The 25765-nt window shown below is 48.2% G+C and overlaps 1 protein-coding gene across 2 annotated transcripts in view; it reads right to left on the bottom strand.

Moving 5' to 3' along the window:
* The window catches only part of SYTL3 (synaptotagmin like 3), a 96427-nt gene that overhangs the window by 1057 nt on the left and 69605 nt on the right, over positions 1-25765 (bottom strand). For both annotated transcript variants that reach the window (XM_055536113.1, XM_055536114.1), the window contains 7 exons: positions 24481-24612; positions 12556-12734; positions 7787-7889; positions 4882-5052; positions 2787-2892; positions 1682-1787; positions 310-515 (listed from right to left, as the gene is read on the bottom strand). In XM_055536113.1, coding sequence (XP_055392088.1) covers positions 310-515; positions 1682-1787; positions 2787-2892; positions 4882-5052; positions 7787-7889; positions 12556-12734; positions 24481-24612 — 1003 coding nt within the window. The remainder of the gene's footprint in view (positions 1-309; positions 516-1681; positions 1788-2786; positions 2893-4881; positions 5053-7786; positions 7890-12555; positions 12735-24480; positions 24613-25765) is intronic.

The raw sequence follows: 25765 nt of genomic DNA, 5'->3' as shown, positions 1-25765 counted from the left end.
ATCTAAATCCGATTTAAATCGTTGAAATACTTTGCTGTATTATCGCTCAGTTGTAAAAACTAGACTAACTACCATTTATGGTGGGTAAGGAAATGGCAACCCGCTCCAGTACTCTTGCCTGGAGAAGCCAACGGACAGAGGAACCTGGCGGGCTACAGACTCATGGGGTCGCAAGAGTCGGACACGACTTAGTGACCAAACCACCAGGCAGTTTCAGAGCCAGTTAAGTCACCTGCCACCATGGAAACACTGTTTTTCTTTTTAATGGTATGAACGTTAGGGCAGTCACTAAAAATCAGACAGACTTACTTGAACCAAGCCTGGCACCTCCCAGGAAGCGGTCGTTCACCCCGAAGGTGGCCTGGTCCCAAACGGTCAGTTCTAGGCTGGACTGCCTCAGCTGCGAAGGGGTGACGCCTTTGAAAATGAAGGAATGCTTCCACTGGGGACAGGCTTGCTTCTTCAGGACAGGGGACTTGAGTCTCAATCTCTGCTGGTCTGGCAGAGTGAGACAGCTGCACAGGGAAACAGATTCAAAACCCGTAAGCTCAGCCCGCCACGCGCCCCCGCTCCCTGTTGCTACTTGCTCCTTGGAGAGACCAAGTGTTCGGAAAGTGCTCATAAACCCACCGCAGAACAGAAATCGTAAGCAAGGAGCGAGCATGGGAATTTTGAGACCTGGCTCTCTGTTCTCTCACTAGGATGTTCCAACTTTCAGGGTTGAATTCTGCTCCGAGGATTAAGGGTGCTTTGGGATTCTAGGCCACGTGGCCCTAGTCTTAATCCGCCTCCTTGGTGTGACCACCACCAGGCTCGTCAGACCTGCTACCCAGGGAGCAGCACTCTGTACACACATTATCTCTTTTAACCTTGTTCTCAGACAAAAGAAATCCAGGAGAGCTAAGTCAGTCGCTTGCTCAAGGCCGTACAGCTAAGTGGCAGGCTTAGGACATGAACCCAGTTCTATCTAGACAAGGTAAACTGTCATTTTTCCATTATGTCACTGACTGGGGATTTGGCAATTCTATATAATTATTAACTGTGTTTGCTTTACTTTTGGAGACGCCGTTAAACCCACAGTGAATGAGAATGAGACAGGCAGAGTCATCCATCTTGCTGTTAATCCAAGAGGAGATGTCAGTGTCGAGCTAAATCAACAGTTACTAGTCGTACTGCTTTCTCCATGTCCCCCCTGTCACCAGTGCCGTCCCTGGTGTCGCAGTAAGGACTGATAAGATTTGGTTTAGTTTAAAATGTATTCCAAATCTAGCTTCAGCACGCCTGAGTCCCACGAATTCTCGGAAACGTCTTTAACACACATTATGTTGGGTTTTCATAGGAAAGCTAAAATAAGACAAGTTTAAAGTGGCTTACAGTTGGTGTCCCCTTACAGGGATGATGCCTTAGGTGTAACGAAAGCGGAAGTGTTAGTCGCTCAGTCGTGTCCGACTCTTTGCAACCCCGTGGACTATATAGCCCACCAGGCTCCTCTGTCCACGGGATTCTCCAGGCAAGAATACTGGAGTGGGTAGCCGTTCCCTTCTCCTGGGGATCTTTCCGACCCAGGGATTGCACCCAGGTCTCCTGCATCACAGGCAGATTCTTTACCATCTGAGCCACTAGGGAAGCCCTGCCTGAATGGTCATCAATAAATAATGATTGACTACAATGGAATACTTACCCCTTAACAAATGAGTTTAAGGTGCCATCTGACCGCACAGGTAGATTCTTGGCTCCCAGCACTACCAAACAGAGCTGACCATTCTGTGATGGCTCATCTCCTGTCCCTGGAAGGAAAGCTGGCATTTACCATCAACCTGACTTCTACAGCATGCAAGGCCATCCCCTCCAACTGATAGCTTAACCAGAGGATGTGTTAATACCCACCAGAGCGAGAGAGCACATGTCCAGCACGCGGGGCTCCCCTGGCCCTGCTCACATGCTGCCCACTGCATCATCAGGGAAGGATTCAAAACCCAGGCACCCAGCAGCTGCCAAGAGGCGTGAAGAGCCAAGGAGAGGAGGATGCAGGAGCTTTAGCCAATTGTAGCCAGTGGGCTGGGGAAAAGACCTCTGTCCGGGGGCTGCAATGACCACAGGGTGTGAGCTACTGGTCTGCTGGGGGCCCAGCAAGCGTGTGCAGTGGAAGTCCCTCTTCTATCAAAGAGGAGATCACTAACAGGGAAGCCTGGTGTGATCCAGTCCACTGGGTCGCAGGACTTAGCGGCTGAAAACAATGTTGCTAATAACGTGGAACTGCTTCCTCTCCCTGTCTTCACTCTCCACCTCATGCTTTCCTGTGCCCCCGTGAGTCAGTTCCACCTCGTGAAGCTGAGGACCTTGACCCCTCCTCCCTTCCGAGCAGCCGCTGCCCATGTGGCGTGGGAGCAGGGAGCCAGTCACTGGGAGCCTGGCAGGCACTTCAGCCTGGAGCTGGAGGCGAACCAGACCATAATGCGGGTGTCAGGCCACACAGAGGGCCACGGCCGGACTGTTTCTCCGGTAAGACAGCGTGAGGGCTGGCCGCCTGGGAGGAAGCCCCCAGGCAGGTGTCGTAAGAGCCCGTCGAGTGGGCATCACACGCCTGATTTTGGTCACTGATTTCCCTCCTAAGTCGAGGGGTCCAGAGAAGCAGTCTGGGCTTCGCAGGTTTGATGGGCGTTCCTGGAACACGGGCTCAGCGGGCAGCAGAAAGGAAAGGCTGCAGCCTCTCAGGCCGTCTGCTGCCCCAGGCTCGGGGACAGTGACAGGGAAGGACAGATGCTTGCAGGCAGGAGGCCACCCACCTTCTGGAGCCTCCTGGAGCTCTCTGGGCCCTGCAGGGAGGATCAGCTTGGCCCGGACTGCGAGTTCTCCGTTATTGGTGGGAAGGTTGTCTTCGGATTTCTCTGCCTGCGGGATATGAGACAGAGCTCAGAGGCAGGACTCCCCAGCCCCCAGAACCTTCTGGACTCCTCTCATTGTCTCAGCACTGACCATAAGTGTCCCCTTCCAACCTCCCCCTGCCTACCCCATCCTGGCAAAGCCTCTGCAGGCCTGGGAAAGCCCAGGAACAGGGGCAGGAGGTACGCCAGCCTCCTACCTGGCGAGTGAGTAAGTGGAGAGGTTTGGGGAGGGGAACAGAAGCATCTAGATTCATTCCGGCCCCCCAGCAGGGACCAGCCTCCGCCCTCAGCTTCCAGAAATCTGTGACAACCCCATGATTCCCTCCTGGCAGGGCTGAAAGGGTGGGCCTGTGAACAGACCCCTGCCCCGATCCAGCGTGGAGAGTCACTGTCTATCAGCCGGGATTAGGAGGGACGCCGTTCAGTCTGGGGATCTCGGCTCCTTGCCTGCTTATCAAAGAGATGACCAGCCTTGGCGGCGGCCTGCCTCAACCTGAATAAGAATTTGGGGGAAGAAGACAGGATGGGGCCCCTTGACAGGGAGCTGGTGTGGGGGGGCGTGGCATGTAGACCACATCTGGCAGGGAAAATCAGGAGAGCCTTCATGGAGGAGTGGGGATTTAAGCACCGTCCTGGGCTGACCTTAGAGATTCCAAGAGGAAGCCTGAGGATAAACTGAGGTTCTGAGAAGAGCAAGCACAGGGCACTGGAGAGGACTGGGGACGAGTTGTGCAGACCCCACAAGAGAAAAGAGATGGGAGGGAGGGTGGGACCCTGCCAGGCCTGGGCTTAACACCAGAGAGGCCAGAAACCAGAGCTGCTTCTAAGCAGAGGTGCAGCGTTAGTCACTCGATCCTGTCCGACTCTCTGTGACCCTATGAACTGTAGCCCTCCAGGCTCCTTTGTCCCTGGAATTCTCCAGGCAAGAATACTGGAGTGTGTTGCCATTCCCTTCTCTGGGGGAATCTTCCTGACCCAGAGATTGAACCTGGGTCTCCTGCATTGCAGGCAGGTTTTTTGTTGTTTTTTTTTCCATCTGAGCCACGGGGGAAGCCCACTTCTAAGCAGAAGCATCCTGAAAAACAGCCCCCGGGGCCTCTGGAGGGGAAAACAGGGACAAGGGCGCCTGGGCCCGGCCCAGACTCTCACGTGGCCCCACACCCTGCTGCCACCTCTTAGGAGGCGGCAGAGCCCACGTCCCCTCTCTTTCTCGTCCGTGCTCTCTCCCTGTCGGTGATCTTGGCACAGAAACATGGGCAAAACAGCTGCCCTAAGAAACGCAGCCCTTTCTCCCTGGCCTCTCACCTGCGCGGCCACCAGCCTGGCCCACCCTCCTGGCCAATCTGACTTGGGTCCCCTGTCGGCCTTCCTGAGGACACAGGGTCTGGCCACCCTCACCGCTTATTGTTTGCTTGGGGGTGGAGGGACGGCACATGACAGCCCTGCAGGTCTGGGGGGGACTTTAGCTCGAGAAGGTCAAGCCTCCTCAGCTGACACCAGGTGACCCTGAAATCTGGGAAGCATGTGGACCTACCAGGCCGTCACCAGGACCTGAATCCCCAGCCTGATCTCTGCTGGTGTCTGGACCCCACTGAGGGTGGGGCTATTTGGGATCCTGAGCACAGCTGAGCAGGTGAGACTCCGGCCCACCCCCCAACCAGGGAGCCAGGCTGAAGCTCCCACTGCAGGGTAACAGGCAGGCAGGGGCCCCAGCTCCCAGGGATCTTCTGGGATTCTCTTCTGGGATCCCTTTGATAAGTCAGTTTGGTTCTCGTGCTGGGGGTGGGGGCTGTGCTTAATTGCTCAGTTGTGTCTGAACCCCATGGACTGTAGCCCTCCAGGCTCCTCTGTCCGTGGGATTCTCCAGGCAAGAACTGGAGTGAGTTGCCATGCCTTTCTCCAGGGGATCTTCCCGACCCAGGGATCAAACCTGCATCTCCTGCATCGCAGGCAGATTCTTTACCATCTGAGCCACCAGGGAGGCCTTCAAGCTCACCTTGGCCCGGAGCGGATACCAGCGGAAAGACTGTGATTCTTTGTCTTCGAAATCCCACGTGGCCAGAGGGACGATCACTTCTCCAAGAAACACCCTCCGGGTGAGCACGCCCAGGTGCCACACAGACACTTGCAGCTGCCGGCTGGCCAGCTGGGCCAGCTCCACCTGGTACTGTGGAGGCAGGCAGAGACAGTGAGCCTGGGCGCACAGCTCCCGGACGATTTTTCGTCTGTTTCCAACACTGCCCCTTGGTCCATATTCTATCTTTAAACTCTTATTTAATCTGGTTATTTTCTTCATGGCTACAAGCCCTGCGAGTGCAATCCAGACCATCAGTCCACCATGCAGCATCTGTGCCCTCTCAGAGCCAGGTGCTTCGGGGAGCAAAGCTTTCGGTCCCCCCGGGTCTGCCCGCCTCGGGGCAGCTCTGTACTCTGGGCGGACTGGTGGCCCCTTCCTGACAAAACAGGACGACTCCCTTTGGTTGACTGAGGCCACAGTGCAAAGTAAGACCTACTTTCCATTGCCGGCAGGGCCCAGGAGGCTGGGCTGGCAGACCCTGGCCTGCTACTCCACGGGGTACCTGTGTCACCGAGCCCAGAGAACGAGGGTTAAGGTCACAGCCACTGCCACTCAGATCGAGTGTCACTGTTCACCCTTCCCCAGCCCCCCACTGAGTGGTCTTCCAGGGGAGCACCCGCACCCCGTGGAGCACAGGAAGTCTCCCCAAGGCGTGCTGTGCCTAGAAAACTGAGGGTCGGCTTTTAGATCAACTTTCACATGCACGTTCCTCAAAACTGGTGAAGCTCGGTATCATACTCCTGCCCCTTGCCCCAGGGATGTGACCTCCAGGGAGCTGAACTAAGGGGTCTGAAATCCTGGTTTCTGATACACTGTTCATGATTGCTCGGCTTCTTCATTGGCCCATCTTTTCCATCTTACATATGATTTCTACGAAAGCCTAAAGCTGGGTCCATGTTGGGATGTTCTACAGTTAGAATAAAGATCGGTTCTTCTCAATGTATCTGGGAAGCTTTATAGGATAACCAAGATACTCACAATACACTGGATAAAACATTCATTGTACACTGAGTTGAGATTCTGGGTGCCCTTTAACTAAGGTAGTGAAAACTTTAAAAATCAAAGTATATAATAGTTGTCTAAACTATAGTCAATGCTCATCTTTGTCTCATTTCATAAAATATGAGATATTTGTCAGCCTCTGTTCAGTACAAAACACCTTAAACCTGTGACGAGTAATTTTATATGGAAGCTCACAATGTGTGAGGTAGCACAGAGCTTTTCAAAATTCTGTTACGTGAGCAAAGCCACATGAAGACCAGGGTCAGTGATTTGCTACTGGAGGAGTGTCCCAGACCAGTAGCACCTCAGGCCCCACCCACACTTACTGAATCACAAATAAAAAGAAAGTTGCTAAGTCGTGTGTCTGACTCTTGCGACCCCATGGACTGTAGCCTGCCAGACTTCTCTGTTCATGGGATTCTCCAGGCAAGAATACTGCAGTGGGTTGCCATTTCCTTCTACAATCTGCTTTTAAAAGCAATTCCTTGGGGAGTCCTTAGGAACGTAGATGTTGTGAAGGACTGATTGTCCATCCTGGGTCATGGATGTACTTTTAAGGACTCTCTAAGCTTCAGCTTCCCCATTGCTAAGTGAGGATGCCAACACACGGCTCAGAGGGTACATAAAGCACTTGGTCACAGCAGGGACACAGAAAACAATGGCTATTTTCATGTCCCGAGTAGGACTCTTGCGCCAGCTCCCCAGATGGCCCCTGGCTGGGAGTTCCCAAATGCCCCTACTCGCCAAAGAAGGCAAACAAAGTCCTCTCTTTTCTTGGGCTTGACGCGTGGAATCCCTGGGCTGACTAGCCTTCAGTGAGTACATCTCTGTACATCTGGACTGTCCTTCCAGCTCAAGACCTCCCACACCTGTCTGCTACCTACAACTCGCTAGACATCACCTGCAATTCTCCTCCCTGTATCCCAGTGGGAGGCAGTCCCTCCCTGGTCTTTGCCCTAGGCCAGTCACAATTCGTACCGCCAAAGAAAATGAAAACCTGAACAATTCTTCCAGAAATTTTGTTTTTTAGTTGTTGTTGTTCCAACTCCTTGCAACCCCATGGACTGCAGCACGCCAGGCTTCCCTGTCCTTCACTATCTCCTGGAGTTTGGTCAAACTGAGGTCCATTGACTCAGTGATGCCATCCAACCATCTCATCCTCTGTCGTCCCCTTCTCCTCCTACCCTCAATCTTTCCCAGCGTCAGGGTCTTTTCCAATGAATCAGCTCTTCGCATCAAGTGGCCAAGTATTAGAGCTTCATAAAAGAAGAAGAGACCTGGGTCTGCCAGATACTATGACAAAAAAGTACTTTCACAAAGCTATTACCTCAGCAGTTTCATTTACAGGGCCCCTGGTTTGACGATACCTCTCTGAAAATCATAAAAATTCAACAGAACAGGCCAATTTTAGAAACTGAAGTGAAGTGGCTCAGTCGTGTCCGACTCTTTGCGGCCCCAAGGACTGTAGCCTACCAGGCTCCTCCGTCCATGGGATTTCCAGGCAAAGGTACTGGGGTAGGGTACCATTTCCTTCTCCTTTAGAAACGGCGAGGCAGCCTATTTCCTTTTCACCATTGTCTCGCAAATCATTAATCCAAAGCCATGCACCGGTCCATCAGACTCAGCACTTTTTCTGTACAAAGGCTGAAATTTATTTTCTACCACTTGCCACTGATTGACAGAGCCCTGCCAGAATGTTTCAGTGTCTGCACTTACATTTAACTGACTCAAGAGTTTGGAGGAACCACTGGCTGGACTATGGCCCCAGAAGCCCAGCCCGGGATGGGGACACTCTGCCCAGGAGCGTTTGCCCAGCAAGTACCTTCAAGGTCTCCTGAAAGGTCGGCTCCACCGTGTTCTTCTGGACGCCGGTCTTGCGTTTTCCCTGGGACGATCTGTCAGGCAGCAGATAGGTCTTGACATACCTGGTGGCCAAACGCAGACAACAAGGGGTGAGAGCCCGGCATGCGGGGCGGGCAAAGGGTCCAGGAGGAGAACTGCATGTCAGCAGTTTCCTAACGATGCTTCCCGCTGCCTCTGGGGTTGACAGAAAGGGCTTAGCGACCGCCCCACTGACAGTGCTGGGTGCACAGCCCCCCGTTTACACAGTCTCTGGCTATAATCCTCTGGAACGTTTCTGGGGGTGTGAAGCCCCCCGCTTCTCTTATGCCCCCGTCCTTAGATCTGGATCACTCGTCACGCTCCATCACTGGTGACGCTCCGGGAAGTGGGGGCTCCCTGGGGGCTCGGTGGGCGGCAGGTTTCTCATCCACCCGGATCCTGAGGCCTGTGCCAGCTTGTCCTCACTCCGCCTGCCTCTTCTGCCCAACCCGCAAGAAAAAAACGTGGAAATGGAAAGTGTATGCCGCACGCCGCACTCTTCCTGCGGGGCCTCGGACACTGCGTCCTGACAGCTGAGGACCGGCCTCCCTGAGCCCCTCTCCTTGGGTCTGGAGGCTGCCCACCCCCTGGAGCCCCGTCCCAGGCTGACCCCTCTGCTCAGGTCCTGAGACTGTCCTTCCGGGCTCTTCCAGCAGTGGCACAGATGGCAGGGACACCACGTGCCCAGGTCCTGTCCTGAAGGGTTAGAAACCAGCTCCGCTACCCCAAAGCCACAGAGAGCAGGAACCCTCCCCCGATCGGGGTCCCTGCTGGAACCCCAGCCTCAGGCCTCTGCCTCCATTTCAGTCACGCTTCTTATAGAGCAGGACTCAAGGCTCATCACCCATACCTCACTGTTGGCTGACTCAGATCGTTGATCATTATGAGACCTCACACATTGGAAAACAAGAGATACCAAATATATCTGTACAGCATAAATCATTATAATAAAAGACACACCCACGTTATCTAGTTAAGTCCTCTATTTCCTTTCTTATCATCGTCTGGATGTTCTGTTACTGAGACTGGAGTATTGATATGTCCAACCATTACTGAAGAACTATTGGTTGGCCAAAAAAGTTCATATACGTTTTTCTATAAGATCTTACCCAATACAAATGTTCATTGGAAGAACTGATGCTGAAGCTGAAACTCCAATACTTTGGCCACCTGATGTGTAGAACTGACTCATTTGAAAAGACCCTGATGCTGGGAAAGATTGAGGGCAGGAGGAGGAGGGGACGACAGAGGATAAGATGGCTGGATGGCATCACCGACTCGATGGACGTGAGTCTGAGTGAACTCCGGGAGTTGGTGATGGACAGGGAGGCCTGGCGTGCTGCGGTTCACGGGGTCACAAAGAGTCGGACACGACTGAGCGACTGAACTGAACTGAACTACCCAATGTGAACTCAATATTTCTCTCTTCAATTCTGTCAGTTTTTGCTTCTTATATCTTGCTGGTCTGTTATTAGATGTACAGACATTTAGGATCATTTCATCATCTTGTTGTACTGAACCTTTTATGAATATATAATGTCCTTTATCTCTTGTAATCTTTTTAGACTTAAAGCCTGTTTGTCTGATAATGGTACAGCCACCACTGCTCACTCTCGTTTACCGTCTGTACGGAATATCTTCCCTTTGTGTCTTTAGATCTCAAGTGAGTTTCTTGTAGATGGTATACAGTTACAATCTCTGTTTTCATCCATTCTGCCAGTTTCTGCCTTTTCATTGGACAGTCTAATTCATTTTTCTTTAAATTAACTACTAATTGCATTTGCATGTGTGTTCAGTTGTGTCCGACTCTTTGTGACCCTTTAGTCTGTAGCCCACCAGGCTCCTCTGCCCATGGGATTCTCCAGGCAAGAAGACTGGAGTGGGTTGCCATTTCCTCCTCCAGGGCATCTTCCCAACCCAGAGACCAAACCTGTGTCAAGTGATAAGAAATATTAATACTTATATCTGTCATTTGCTGTTTGTTTTGCCTTACAGCTTTTGTGTCCTCCGTATTCATTTGTGTTTAGCTGATTTTCTGTGGTGAAACATTTAAATTCCTTTCTTGCTTGTTTTGGTTTGTTTTTCTATAGCTATTTTCTTTGTAGTTACTAAGGGGATTGCATTTAACATCTTAAAGTTATAGCACTAATTGAATTCATGCCATGTTAACCTTAGCAACATAAGAACTCTGCTCCTTTTCAGCTCTATCCTAACCTCTTTCCCTTGCTGATGTTACAAAACTATATCTGCATGTGTGTGCTCAAGTCTCTTCAGTCCTGACTCTTCACAACACTATGGACTGTAGCCCACCAGGCTCCTCTGTCCATGGGATTCTCCAGACAAGAATACCAGAGTGGGTTTCCATTTCCTCAACCTGGGTCTCTTACGTCTCCTGCATTGGCAGGCAGATTCTTTATCAATAGTGCTGCCTGGGAAGCCCATGTGTCCAAAACTAGAAAGTACTAATTCTTTTAAATGCATTAGTCTCTTAAATTATGTCCAAGACCAAGTGTGGAGTGACAAGCCAAAATGACACCCATAATCTTTCAAAAGGCAGTAGTGTCCCAAGTCATATGGGAAACCAAAAGTGGAATTCCCTCCCACTGTTCACCATTATGCTACCCTTTGTAACTGCCTGTCCACTTGCCATTATCGAGGTCTTTATTGTTTCATTTGTCTTGAGTTACTGTCCAGTGTCCTTTCATTTCACTTCCAGGGTCATCCTGAGCATTTCTTGCAGAGCAGGGCGGGGGGTAACGTGCTCCCCTAGCCTTTCTGTACCTGGGACTGTTGTGATTTCTCCCTCACTTTTGCAGAATGGTTTTGCTGCGTGTTTCGTTTCCTTTTAGTACCTTCTGTCTCTGTCTCTTCAGCACCTACTGCCTTCTGTCCTCTAAGTGTCTGATAAGAAATCTGCTGATATTCTAACTGGGAAATCCCTAGTACTGACAATCCACCTCTTTCTTGCAGCTTTCAAGAGTCTGTCTTTCAAATGTCTGTTTATAATGTGTCTCAGTGTGGGTCTCTGAGTTCACCATCCCTGGAGTTCAGAGCGCTTCTCTGACGTCTGTGCCTTGCCTCCCATTTGGGAAGTCTTCAGCCACCATCTCTTCAGGCTTCTCTGCTCCATGCTTTCTCTCTCCCCTTCTGGAATGTATGTCGCCCATGCTGCTTCACTTCATGGTGTCCCCAGGTCCTTTAGGTTCTGTTTGCTTTTCTTTAGTCTTTTTTCTTTCTGTTCCCCAGACTCAGGAATCCCATCATCCTATCTTCAAGTTCACCTATTCTTTCTTTCACCTGCTCACACCTACCTCTGAATTCCTCTAGTGAAATTTTCACTTCAATTATTATAGCTTTCATAGCTCCAGAATTGTTTTCTTTTTAGGTTTTCCATCTCTCTATTGATATTTCTATTTTGTTTATACATCATTTTTTTTCCAATTTTCTCCACATCTTTCTTTAGTTCTTTGAGCATCCTTAAAACTGTTATTTTAAAATCTTTGTTGAGTAAACCCACCATAAGATCTCTTTCAGAGAAAGCTTCTGTTCTTTTATTCTTTCCCTTTGAATGAGCTATACTTTCCTGTTTCAGGGGGTACTTTTGGGACAATGATTATTCCAATTTTCCTGGAGCAGAAGGTACAGATAGGGGAATAATAGAAGTTAAGACTAGAAAGACAGGAGGGATTTGTGATGGAGAGCCAGAGTGCTTTAGCAGTGCACTGAGGAGCTACTGAAGGTTTCAGAGCAGAGGAGAGCTTGATTGGACCAACAAAGTATTCCTTTCCCCTAAGTGGTACTAAAAATTGTGTGCTAAAAATGTTTCATGTTGGGAAAGGAAAAGACCAAAATGTGGGGCTTGCTTTAAACCATACACAGAAAATCAGTTCCAGCTCTAATATGAAAGTATCTAAGTTTGAAAAAACTCCAATAGAAGATAACAGAGAAGAATGTATTTAAAATTTTCAGGGGGAATTCTCCTATAAACTCAAAAGGCAGACATTCTAAAGGAAAAAAAGGATAAATTGGACATTATTAAATTCTCTACAAGAAAAGTTATCACAATGTTAGAAAACAAGTAACAGCTAGGAGAAGACATGTAAGATATGTATAACCGATGGAGAGTTGTATTGAAAATGGATTTTAAAAAAGCCAACCCCCTGTAAATAAATGTTTAAATAACAATTTGATAGAAAATTGGACAAAGGATATGGATGGGGAGTTCACAGAAGACAAGTGTACCTTAAGTGATGGGTGCATGTGTGAAGTTGCTCATCTTTGTTATCAGGGAGATGCATGTTAAAGTAATGATATCAATTCATATCTACCAACTGGAAGAAAATTAATCTATTTATGGGTTGTGTGGATAGAATTTTAATTTTATTTTTCCTACATGGAAAATCAAATTTCCCAGCACCATTTACTGAATTTCATCATTTTCACATTGATTATTAATAGCCTCTTGATCATTTACGTTCTCATGTATCCTAAGATCTGTATCTGGACTTTTGATTCTGCTCTGTTGACCTCCTGTCTGTCCTTGCAACCATGACGCATTGTTTGAATTACTAAGCTTTATGAAGATAATTCTTAACACGTCTTTTTGTTTTTACTATTGCCTTGGTTATTCTTGGACTTTCACTTTTCCATATAAATTTTAGAATCAATAAATCTATTATCATATGCCAAAACGTAGACAAAGAAACTTACGGATTGCACTTTTTCTTCTTTTCCTCCCCAAAGGCAAGGTTCTTACAGGCTCTGATGCATATTTCTAAAGAATGAGTTCTGAGGCAGTAACGAACGGCAAATTCTATCTCTCCAGTGACATTAGCATTGTCAAAATTGCCCATCTCTGTGCAAGTGCTGTTAATGCTGATTAAACTTCCCTGAAAGCAAGAACAACAGATATAACAAGTTACTTCACAGCTAATCAACGTGTCTTTTTGCAGTTCTGGTTTCAAGATATCAAATAAATCAAAATTCACACAGAGCACGCATCCTGACTCACATTAAGTTAATAACATGCCATCTTGTACTTTGCACAATAACTTGCCACATTTTCTGTTCTAAGGAGATGAGGACATGACTCCGAGTAAACTCTGGGAGACACTGAAGGACATAGAAGCCTGGAGGGCTACAGTTTACGGGCCTGCAAAGAGTCAGACATGTAGCAACTGAGCCACAAAAACACCGACAAGAAGGTGAGGAATCTTCAGAAGGGCTGGTCTTGCCCAGATATGCTGTTTGCCTAGCCATAAGGTTACACAATCTCATTCCTGAATACAAACCACTTGGGAAGATGTGAACTACCTCCTGTGCAATTCTGCAAAGATAAATCTTCAAGGGCAGATAACATCCACCGTACGAATAGCCCTGTGAAGGACAGCACAGTCTGGGGGCCAAGTGATTGGGAATTCGATAGAGGTTGAATCAATTGCTACTCATTCTATGGGGTTGCACAGGGTCGGACACGACTAAAGCGACTTAGCAGCAGCAGCAGCAGCAGCCTGTGAAAGTCTAAATGGAAAAATTAATACTGTTCTCATAGGGTGTGGTAAGAAGTAAATGGGCTAGAGTATGTAAAATATAGTCAAGGCTATGGTCTTTCCAGTAGTCATGTATGGATGTGAGAGTTGGACCATAAAGAAGGCTGAGTGCTGAATAATTGATGCTTTTGAATTGTGAGGCTGGAGAAGACTCTTGAGAATCCATTGGATTGCAATGAGACCAAACCAGTCAACCCTAAAGAAAATCAACTCTGAATATTCATTCATTGGAAGGACTGATGCTGAAACTGAAGCTCCAATACTTTGGCCACCTGATACGAAGAGTTGACTCATTGGAAAAGACCCTGATGCTGGGAAAGATTGAAGGCAAAGGGCGAAGAGAGTGACAGAGGATGAGGTAGTTGGATGACATCACTGACTCAACGGGTATGGGATTGAGCAAATTCTGGGAGACACAGAAAGACAGGGAAGCCTGGCATGCTGCAGTCCATGGGGTTGCAAAGAGTTGGACACGACTTGGCGACTGAACAACAACAGTGTAAAATATGCAAAGGCAATAATAAGTTGTGTTTCAATTGTTGTGGGTCCCCAGAATGAAAAACAAAACCACCATAAGCGAGGATGCTCTAGGCGGAGATGAGAAGAATCAATAGCACGGAAAGAACAAAATCTCATCGCTGTTCAATCTGCTTAAGTATTTGCCACCCTTTGCATGCCACCGTCTCAGGGCTGACTCTACAGACGGGGAATTCAACGTGATTGCCATTCTCCCAGCAGGTTCCTCAACACTGTAAAACATCCTGGGGAAAAAAAGAAAAAAAAAAAAAAACAAGAAGAAAGCCCGAGTCTCTCTCACTAGACAGCGATCAAAACAAAACCAAGAACTCCGAACCTGAACTAACTCATGCCAAGAACCCGACCAACTTCACCACACCCAGGTCCTGGCCCTGAAACATGTTATCTGCCTACACCCACACAACTGTTGGGATGGGAAATGTGTTTTAAACGTTACACACTCAGAAAGGCATGGAGTGGTCAGACCACACGAATGAGGGAGGCACAAGAGTGAAGATGGAAGATGAATGAGAGGGAGGCTTGGCCAGAGGTCTGAGCTGCTCCAGAGAAGATGAATGGAGGTGTTAAGAGCTCTGATAATTAACCTGGCACTCCTGGCGGGCCTCCACCCTGGGCCATGTGAGACCAGATTGTACTACAGCGACTCTCTGCCAAGAACAAGCTGCTGTTGTTGTTCAGTGGCTAAGTTGTGTCCAACTCTTTGCGGCCTCATGGACTGCAGCATGCCAGGCTCCTCTGTCCTCCACTATCTCCCAGGGTTTGTTCAGACTCATGTCTTCTGAGTCAGTGATACTATCGAACCAATCTCATCCAACGAGTCGGCTCTTTCCATCAGGTGGCCGAAGAACTGGGGGCTTCAGCTTCAGTCCTTCCAATGAGTATTCAGGGTTGATTTCCTTTAGGATTGTAGAACAAGTAGAAAACTGAATGAAACAACAAACACGGCTCCAAGGCTACCAGGGCAGCCGGGAGGCCAGGGGCCCTGACGCTAAAGAGAAGCACAGTGAGGTGAGCCTGTGGTCCTGGCTGTGTTTCTCTTGGAGGCATCCGTCCGTCAGTGGGCACCCAGGCAGGAAGACTGCGAGGCTCCGGCACCCGGCACAGTGAACAGCCCAGGTGTCCAGAGCTTGAGACGAAAAGGGAGCCGTGTCAGGGCGAGAGTGACGCTCGATGCCGCTTTTCCCTCAGGGTCGTGATGCTGAGAGGCTGAGCAGCTTGGGAACGCCTTCTGAAGTTCCACCTTGTTAGAAAGAAGAAACTGGAGTCCAGGTTCCCCACACAGGAGGAGGGGCTTGGTAACTGTCCAGACACTCAGCTGGGACACTCAGGGGCTTTCCTCCTGGGAGTCCGAGGCCCCTGGATTGGACCAGTCCTCCCAGGGGCTGAAACCCAACCCTGAGTGAGCGCAGCACCAGATGGGCCAAGACTGCTGGCCTGCACCCTGGGGCAAAAGCAGGTCTCCCTGCAGACACATCCCTCTCTCCCAGGTGACTGGAACCTGGGGACAGGGTGTTTCTGCCTCCATCTTGTCTCTATCGCCCATTCAGTGCCTGGCTCATCTTAAATCCTCAGTAAGCATTTATGAGGTGAATAAAGAAAGCACGTGAAGTATTTTGATTTAAAAAGTTCTCTCCAGGACTTTCCCTGGTGGTCCAGTGATTAAGGGTTCACCTTACGATGCAAGGGACGTGGGTTCGATCCCTGGTCAGGGAACTAAACCCTTCCTCCCCCATGTTGCAGGGCAGCTAAACCTGCGAGCCTCACACCCCAGTTAGAGAGTCCGTGTGCTGCAACTAAGACCCCGTAGAGCCAGATAAATAAATGTTTTTTAACTCTTGGGGAAAATAAGAAGTTATGTCTGCAAGTACTGCTGTGTGATGGTTGTGCACCTGGTCCTGAAGAAGCAGTAGACGTGAGTGAGAGGACTTGGCTGGGAGTCCTGACCTTGGGTGACTTTACTTATATCCCTCAGCAGCAGATTCCAGAGCGAAAGGATTTAAAAATACAACTACCTAGGGACTTCCCTGGTGGTCCAGAGGTTAAGATTCTGTATGCTGCCAATGAAAGGGGTTCAGGTTCAATCCCTGGTCTGGGAACAAAGTCCCACGTGTCATACAGCTTGACCAAAAGATTAAACGAAACGAAACAAAACCCTACATGCAGGCACACCATAATAAAATTGCTGAAAATCCAGGACAAGGAGAGAAATCTTAAAAAGAAAGGAAAAGAAGCTATGCTACCTTCCATGGAAGAAATAAAAGGGGCAGGAGAGGGTGGAGTCCAAGCCCTGCTGGGGAAACGGGCAACTTCTGTCTGGGCAGGAAGGGGAGTTGGGTGGGTACAAACCTGAGAAGGTTAACTTTGGTGTCAGGAGGATTCGAGAATTCCAGGCTAATTTTTTTTTTTTTTTTTTTTTTGAGAAGTGGGAAGGGAAGATTACTTGTTAAGAATGAGGAGAAAGAGTGGGAAGAAGTTCTGAGTGAAGTGAAAGTCGCTCAGTCGTGTCCGACTCTTTGCAACCCCGTGAGCTACACAGTCCATGGAATTCTCCAGGCCAGAATACTGGAGTGGGTAGCCTTTCCCTTCTTCAGGGAATCTTCCCAACCCAGGGATCGAACCCAGGTCTCCCGCATTGCAGGTAGATTCTTTACCAGCTGAGCCACCAGGGAAGCCCATTGAAGAAGGTGTGACATGCTTGCTGTGAGAGCTGGAGACTGAGTCTCCCAGAGAAACGCGTCCGCGTGGCTGGTCCCGTGGGCGTATTTGGAGCTGGTGACATGACAGGGCAGACCTGATCCCTCACACTCACACTGGGCTTCAGGCCTGCCCTACTATGTGCACAGCTGTTCAGGGGCAGGTATGCGTATGCAGCACAGCTGACTCAGCCAGCGTGGTGTCCAGAATTATAAAGCAGCCAGGAAGCACTAGAAACACTCATCCTTCATTGTGTAAGATAAGCAGAGGTCAAAGAAGGGTGAGACCCACCCAAAAATTACAGGGCAAACCAGAAGTAGCAGCTGGAAGTGGGCCTGGGGTTCTTCATTCCTTGGGCCGTTGACTAATGGCAGTGTCTCTGAGTAACTCAATAGCGTATCTGCTTGGCGGGGGAAGTGCAGCCACAGATAATGGAAGGCCAACAGGGCGCGTCCTTTGGTCTTCTGCATTCTTTCACCGATAACTCAGGACTTCACCACTGGGAGGGTTTTCTCTGCTTCTGTTTTCCCTGTAGACAGACCAGGATCTCCGAGCAAGTTGAGCCTCTGAGCAGTAAACAGGGTTGATTGAGAGGTCCTGGCCTAGAAGAGCATCTAAGAACCCAGCCTGACTTTTATACAGCCCAGGGCTCTGTCTGATTGGGAAAAGAAAAGTCTCAGCAAAAAGCAAAGGAGAACTCGTTAAAGCGGGCAGGGAGCGTGTGGCGACTTTCTCTGAAGGTCAGGCGTTCTCTGCTGTAACCGCAAGCAAGGCCTCCTGATGCCCTTTTATTTTCACAAAGGTAGAAATCAAGGAAAGTCAACTGAAACCACAGCTATGTTAAAACAAATAAATAGATAAATCTTGATTTCCCCAAGAGCATGGGGAGAGCATTACCGCAGGGAAGTCAGACGGCGGTGGTGGAGCCAGACAGACGTCCCCTTAGACCCTGACACTTAGAGGCTGTGTGATCTTGAGCACTTTTCTCATCCTCCACAGCCTCGGCTTCCTGATTTATAGAGTGGGGATCTATTTCATAGGATTGGTGTGAGGCTCAATGGCTATTTTGTGTAAAAAACTGAGTACCGTGCCTATGCTTTAGTGAATTTATTCAGCTTTTGAAACCAAATGATGTAGTCACTCTTTGTAAGCTGAGTGGATCATTTCCTTTTTTTTTCTTCTTTCCTTCTCTTTTCTTTTTCTTTTTACTCTGAAATATATTGAAAAGTCCCTATAATGGGTAGGAATAATTAATTATTAAACATCTACATACTCACCACTCAATGTAAGAAAGATTAAACCGGGGTTATGGAAATGCTCCATGGCCCCTTCCTTATCTGACTCCCTCTGTTCCTGCTCCCAAGTCAAGGGTGTTTCAAGTTTTTCTGTTTATCATCTTTGGTTTTCTGTCTGGTTTTATTACATGTGTATATATCCCCTCCAAACAATGTATCGATTCATTTTGGCTGATCTTGGAATTTATATAATTTAAATCATACTGTGTACATATTCTCCAGTAGTGTACTTTCTTGATACCAAGCTTTAAAAATTCATCTATACAGTTAGGTGTAGCTTTAGTTCATTCACTGTCACTCCCGGGGTACACTGGATGAATAGGCTATAATATATTTATTTTTATGTTTTTCTGTTTACATGCAAGAGCATCTGTATAGATACTTAAGTTATTCAACAACATTTTAATTAAAAGATGTTTGCTCCTTGGAAGAAAAGCTATGACAAACCTAGACAGCATATTAAAAAGCAGAGACATCACTTTGTCAACAAAGGTCCATCTAGTCAAAGCTATGGTTTTTCCAGTAGTCATTTATGGATGTGAGAGTTGGATCATAAAGAAGGCTGAGCACCAAAGAATTGATGTTTTCGAACTGTGGTGTTGGAGAAGACTCTTGAGAGTCCCTTGGACTGCAAGGAGATCAAACCAGTCCATGCTAAAGGAAATCAGTCCTGAATAGTCATTGGAAGGACTGAAGCTGAAGCTCCAGTACTTTGGCCACCTGATGCGAAGAGCTGACTCATTGGAAAAGCCCCTGATGCTGGGAAAGATTAAAGGCAGGAGGAGAAGGGGACGACAGAGGATGAGATGGTTGGATGGCCTCACCGACTCAATGGACATGAGTTTGAGCAAATTCTGGGAAATAGTGAAGGACAGGGAAGCTGGCGTGCTGTGGTTCATGGGATTGCCAAGAGTCGGATACGACTGAGCGACTGAACAACAACAACAGCAGAGGTTAATATGGGTGTATAGCTAAGTACTCTTTTTAAAAAAGTCAGTGCAACCAGAGAAGTTCAGAAATACTAAAGGAAAATGGAAGTTTCCAAAACCCCAGCAAGCACAGTGAGATGGGTGGGGTGAACGCTCTGAGACAGTTCCCACTTAGAAGTGACCCCAAATGCCATGATAAGGCTCCAGGTCTCAGACTGACATTTAAGAGAAACAACTAGGGAGCTGGAGCTTTACTTCAGTGATTGCAAGTCGCTCCAGCAGCCACGCTCCCGCCCCTCCAGGTGCAGGGGGCCCAGATGCGCGTTCCTGGCACGTGGTCACTCCCCCAGACATAGCAACCTCAGCTCCAGGGCAAACGTCAGCTGGCTGAAAACACTGACAGAAACTCATGGATTTTTTACCAAAACAGAAGTGAAGGCGAAATCGAAAATCAGAGGGAACCTTGGATATAATTTTTTTCCCAGGGAATTGCTAAACATGTAACCGCACGTTTCTTCACACTACCAGCGCTGGGTTCCTGAGGACTAGAGGAGTTTTTCTGGTTTGTTTTTTTTTTTCAAGAACTTGGATTTTTCTTCTCACAAACATTACATGTTTATGGAGAACATTCAGAAAACACAGAAAAGGCCAAGAAAATTTAAGAAGAAAGCATAAGCCAACTATTCTCAACCTTTCGATACAATCCAGGGTCTATAGTACATTCATTTTGCTTTTCTAATTCTGTGCTACGGTAATACCATTTTGTAACTTAATATTTTTATTTATCGATATCTATGTTCACTATTCTTTTCAATATCCTTCAACCACATGACTTTTAATAGTTGCAAAGTATTCCTCTGAATAAATGTACCGTAATTTATTTAACCACTGCCTTATTTTAGACACTTTGGCTAATTCCAACTTTTCAAACTTAAAAAAAGTTATGAAGATAAACAATGCTGCCCTCAACATCCACATATACATGCTTTTTGGCAAAGTTCATGACGATTTCTAAAGAATAGTTCCTGTAACTAAAATCGCTGGGTGAAAGATAGCATGCCTGTTGAAGCTGGTTGCCCTCCCTGTAGTTCAACCAGCAGTTTACAGAACACCTGCCTCGCCACACGCTCGCCAACACTGAGCTGTGTCACTTCTTAAATTTGCTAAAATGGTCCCCAAGCTGCACTTGTTCTAATTTTGCACTGATTTAACTGCTCAGGAAGTTGAGTGCTTCCTCTCTTTATTGTCCGTTTGTGTTCTTACTTTTGTAATAAGCAGAGATTTAATAAGCTTTTTCTAGCCCCAACTTCCTGTTTCTCAGAAAGGGAGGCGACGTTTCTTTGGGCAAGAAACAAAACTGTTCCTGGCTTTGTGGGAGTTTAGTTTCCTCAAATACGCACTGCTTCAGTCTAAGGGGAACAGGTTAGGATCAAATGTCTAATAATTCAACCTCGTGATGATAAATGTTGAGGGCACAAATCAGAGGAGATTTTAGAAGAAAGGGCAAAGAGAGCATCAGGTTGAATTTGCACCGTAATTCAGAGGTACTTTCCCAAGAAACAGTCTCAGTGCAAAACATACACTCACCACATCCTGTTACCCCAGCATCCTCCCCTCCCCCACAACGACTCTGAAAGGTCTTCGGGGTGTGGACCAGCTCCAAGTGAGCAAAGCTGAGCTGGGGGTGGCGGTCAGTTTAAGAGGCCAACAATTCCTCTGGGATAAGACAGAAGGCCTGGACTTTTGACTCTCAGTCAGAATTCTGCAGTGACAATATAGCCTTAGCAAACGGCATACCCTCCGAGAGCCTCAGTTTTCCCCTTTGTGAAATGGGACAACAGCATCCCGAGGACAAGACTGTGGTGAGAACAACCTGGAGGCGGAGTTCCCAGCTCTGCATTTAGCGCACAGTAGGCTTTCAAGAATAGCTCCGATAAGAATGCATCCAACCATCTCACAAATGTTTACTGAGTGCCATTAAGTGTCACGCACTGCTCCGGGGCCCCTGGGAATGACAATCGACAATAAACCGCAAGTAAAGCCAATTACGCAGGGGCAGAAGGTGATAAGCACGTGGATAAACACAGAGCAGGTGAGCCAGGGAGGCAGAGCAGGGCAAAGGCCAGAGCTCCTAAGAAAGTGACCTTGGAGCCAAGACTGGAAGGGAGGCAAGGGAGTGAGAGAGCCTGGAGCCTGGGAGAGGGAACAGCCCAAGGAACTGGGAAGTAGGCTGAGTCTGGCTGTTCCAGGACCAGCGCCCCGGCGAGGACTGAGCTAGGGGGCAGGTGCGGGGCGGTGGGCAGCTCGCGGACGGCCCCGCGGACTGCTGTGGGGCGGATCCGAGTCATGTGTCTACCTCTGTGTTGGTTTCCGCGCCTTGAAGGAGCTTAAGAGTCAAGGAGAGAGGACCCTGGACGAGTTTGACAAACCCTTAGGAGGGTTTGGCCCCGTCCTCCTGGATCAGCCTTATCAAGGGTCAAGCTGGGGGACTTCCCTGGTGGTCCAAAGGTTGGGAGTCTGCCTTCCAGTGCGCGGGACGCGGGCTCCATCCCTGGTTAGGAAGTTGGTTTCCCACAAGCCACATGCCACAGCTACAAGAGCCCATGCTGCACCAAAAGATCCTGCATGCCGCAGCTGGGACCTGATGCAGTCATAAATAAATACTAGTTAATAATAATAATAATAAAAAAAACCCTCAAGCTGGCTGGAGTCTGCACGTTAGCTGGGGTGGAGGCAAATTCTCCATGGGTCTTGGAAAAGCTCGCAGAGGCCACTCCTCTGCCTCCCCTGTCCGTACCCACCACGGGGTTCAGCCCCAGGAGAGAATGTTCTGGAGATGCCCTTGCTTAAGCTCCCCCTCAGGGAAGTGTTCATTCAGAGCTTTCACCTTTCCAAACTCTTCTCCAGTATAAACAACACCCATACCCCAATGCAGCAACCTGAGAGGCCCTGGCAAGACCATCCCCGATGCTCAGGGCATCCAAGAGGGGAAGGGCCACTCCGTCTGGCTCCGCTAGGACTGCTGCTGTGTGACCCAGGGCAGGAGGCTGCCCAGCGCAGGAGTTGGGAGGGTCCTCCAACAGGGGCTGCGAGAACTGAACGCAGTTCTTTAGCACATCCCTAGACTGCTAAAGAATCCTTAACAAACAATGTATTTCACTTGGATTTGAAGTTGACAGGGTTCAATTTGCATGTCTATGTGTGCGTGAATCTCCTGGTATGTGCTGCTCAGTCATGTCTGACTCTTTTTGACCCCATGGACTGTAGCCCACCGGGCTCCTCTGTCCATGGGAATTCTCCAGGCAAGAACACTGGAGCGGGTTGCCAATCCCTCCTCCAGAGCATCTTCACGACCCAGGGATGGAACCTGCCTCTCCTGCATTGCAGGTAGATTCTTCACCACTGAGCCATGCAGGAAGCCTGAATTTGCTCGGGCTCTTTCTAAATTACAGATTCAGACTCCAGTAGGTCTGAGGGAAGGCTAGAGATTCTGATCTTTGAGAAGCTCCCAGGTAACCCCGGTGACCCACACTTTGAGCAGTGAGGGTGTAGAGCAGTGGTTTTGATGGACGTGGGACCACCCACAGGAGATAGTGGTTGGAGCCAAAGGGTGGGTTGGGAACTGCCAGCATTTTGTGGACTGAATCAAGGATGTTGGCGATTCTTCAAGGTCTAGCCTGCTTCTGCTGTGACTTCTGAATATTCTGCTGGACATTCATGGGGATGGGGTAAGTTTATCATTTTCTGACGTAGACACTATTTTTCATAAAAATACAACCACCCGAAGGCTAAAGTACCACAGTGGTTAGAATACTAGCCCTGGAACATGCTCCTTCCACTAAAGAAGCTGGAAGGTGAACCAAGATGCTGATTTCTAGAAGCGGAGTTCTTAACCACTGTATTACACCACGGAAGGTAAGCATCCATTTGATTACCAAAGCAATCCAGTGAAATAAGAACAACAATTCTGATACCATCTCCTTGATGAGGACTCTGAAGCTGAGGGAGTTTTTGTGATAGTTTATTTTAATTAATTTATTTTTTATTGGAAGGACTGATGCTGAAGCTGAAGCTTCAATACTTTGGCCACCTGATGTGAAGAACTGACTCCTCGGAAAAGCCCCTGATGCTGGGAAAGATTGAAGGCAGGAGGAGAAGGGGATGACAGAAGATGAGATGATTGGATGGCATCACCAATTCGATGGACATGAGTTTGAGCAAGCTCTGGGAGTTGGTGATGGACAGGGAAGCCTGGCATGCTGCAGTCCATGGGGTCACAAAAAGCAGTCCATGGGGTTGCAAAGAGTCGGACACGACTCAGCGACTAAACTGAACTGATTTTTTATTGGAGGACAATTGCTTTACAACATTTTGTTGGTTTCTGCCATATAATCAACATGAATCAGCCTTAGGCACAGGTATGTCCCCTCCCTCTTGAGTGATTGTCTGAGATCACTGAATACATTAAAGAGCTTTAACTGAAGCCTCAGCACCCCTCACCCAAGGCTCCTTCTTACATATCTAATACATATCACGGGTTTAGACACAGAGTCAACATTCATGCAATGTTTTTGAAATAACAAGTGAACGAATAAAAAGGCCTGCCTATGAAAAGACTCTATGTTTAAAACATTACAAGGCAATCTCAAAAAAGAGCAAAGTTGGAGGACTTAAACCACCCAACTTCCTACAAAGCTACAGTAATCACGTCAGTCCGGCCTTGGCACAAAGACAAACAGGTCAGTGGAGCAGAACAGAGAACCTAGGAGAAGGTCCGCAGTGACACGGTCCTTTGCCTTTCAACAAAGACGCCAAAGTCAATGGAAAAATCAGAGTCCTTTTTCTAACAAAGGGCACTGGAATAAACTGTATTCGTATGTTGGAAAAAACGAACGTCAACCTGCACCTTTCACCATTCACAAAAATTAATGAGCTGGAGCAGGGACCACACATAAAAGCTAAATTTTTGTAAAAGCTTCTAGAACAAAACATGGCAGAATATCTTCATGACCTGTGGGCAGGTAAGACAGAGAGGACTTCCCTGGTGGTAGAGAGGTAAGAATCCACCTGCCAATGCACAGAACACAGGTTCAATCTGGGAAGATCCCACGTGGGCACACATCTAAGCCCCTGCACCACAACCCTGGAAGCCCGCATGCCCTCGAGTCCATGCTCCAAGGCCACCACAAGCGGAAGCCCCTGCACCGCAATGGAGAGGAGCCCTCGCTCTCTGCAACCAGCAATGAAGCAACCGAGACCCCACGCAACCAAAAATAAAAAGCAACTAATTAAAACAGACAGAGAAGCAACCATGCGAGAAAAACCTGATGAATCAGACTTCATCAAAACTAAACACGTCTCATCCTAAGACACCGTGACTTACTATGAATTATTCTCTGCCTGTATGACTATGCTCACAATAAGATGTAAAAAAGAAAACCACCAAAGATTAGCCAGGTTTTTTTTTTTGTTTTCCCCAGCTGTCAATCCAAGTAAAAGGTCACCTCAGCACTTCACTGTGCTCCAGCTCATCCCACAAGACAACACATCGCTTGTACCCTTGCCGACCAATCCAATTTGACATCATGACAACCACACAGCATGGGTCAAGGATTATTAGATGAGACTCACCTGTCTCAAGCCTCCTGAGAACAAAGTGTTGAGCACTGGACTGGATGAGATGTCTTCTTGCTTCAAAACAGGGCTCGTGGGGCGTCTGGGACTCTCTGGACCGAGAGGTTTCAGAATATCTGGTGTGCCGGCCTGAAAAAACACACACACAAAATTAACAGGATAGTCGGCATCTCAGTTTGGTTTTGTTCAAATGTGATGACTTCAATGAGCATGGCCTGCATGTCCCTAATATGTAAACTTCCGGGTGCTGAATAAAAGGGCACGCTTCCATGTGGATAAACACACACACACACACACGCGCGCGCGTGCGCGCGCGGGCGCAGGGTCCCAAGGCAGACATCACTGAGCTTTGAGACATTCACGAACAGTGACGGGTGGATTACTTAAGGACGTGAGTGAGTGAGTGCAAGTCGCTCAGTCGTGTCTGACTCTTTGCAACCCCATGGACTGTAGCCACCAGGCTCCTCTGTCCATGGAGTTCTCTAGGCAAGAATACTGGAGTGGGTTGCTGTTCCCTTCTCCAGGGGATCTTCCCCACCCAGGGATCAAACCCAGGTCTCCCCCATTGCAGGCAGATTCCTTACCATCTGAGCCACCAGGAAAGTACTTAAGGATTAGTACAAGTCTTAAAGAAACTGAAGTCCATATTTGACCTTCACAATGACACAGGCATTTAACCACATGAAATATAGTATTCAGCCTGTGAGGCAGAATTTCATCTCTGATATGCTCATTAAAAAAGGGAAAAAAAATCAAAATACGTCTCTAAATTAAACAAAAATATTTTATAGTTGGGGTTTCTATAATGTGTACAGCTTGTGCTTTCAAATATGGTAGCCACTAGTCACAGGGGGCTGTTTAAGTTCCAATCAATTAGAATCAAATCAGTTCAGCTTCTTGTTTGCACTAGACACATTTCCAGTGCTCAGTAACCACATGCGGCAGTGGCTAGAAAGCTCTGTCTGCAGGGGTCCCCAGCCTCCAGGAGCTAATGCCTGATGATCTGAGGTGGAGCTGACGTGATAATGATAAAGAGCATAGTGAACGTAACGTGCCTGAATCATCCCGAAACCATTCCCAACCCCCAATCCCCACCCTGGTCCGCAGAAAAACTGTCTTCCATGAAGTCCGTCCCTGGGGCCAAAAAGGCTGGGGACCGCTGTATCGGACAGCAATGGTACAGAACAAGGAGCGGGAAACCTCTTCCTGGTTGAAAAGACAAAGTTTCCAAAGTGAGACTTTAGACTGGGACACCGGGTTGGAAGTTCAACTTGGAAATATA

The sequence above is a fragment of the Bubalus kerabau genome, chromosome 9 (assembly GCF_029407905.1).
Source record: "Bubalus kerabau isolate K-KA32 ecotype Philippines breed swamp buffalo chromosome 9, PCC_UOA_SB_1v2, whole genome shotgun sequence".
Classification (NCBI taxonomy): Eukaryota; Metazoa; Chordata; class Mammalia; order Artiodactyla; family Bovidae; genus Bubalus; species Bubalus kerabau.
The sequence above is the reverse complement of the archived record's forward strand: the minus strand, read 5'-3'. Positions and strand labels throughout refer to the sequence as shown.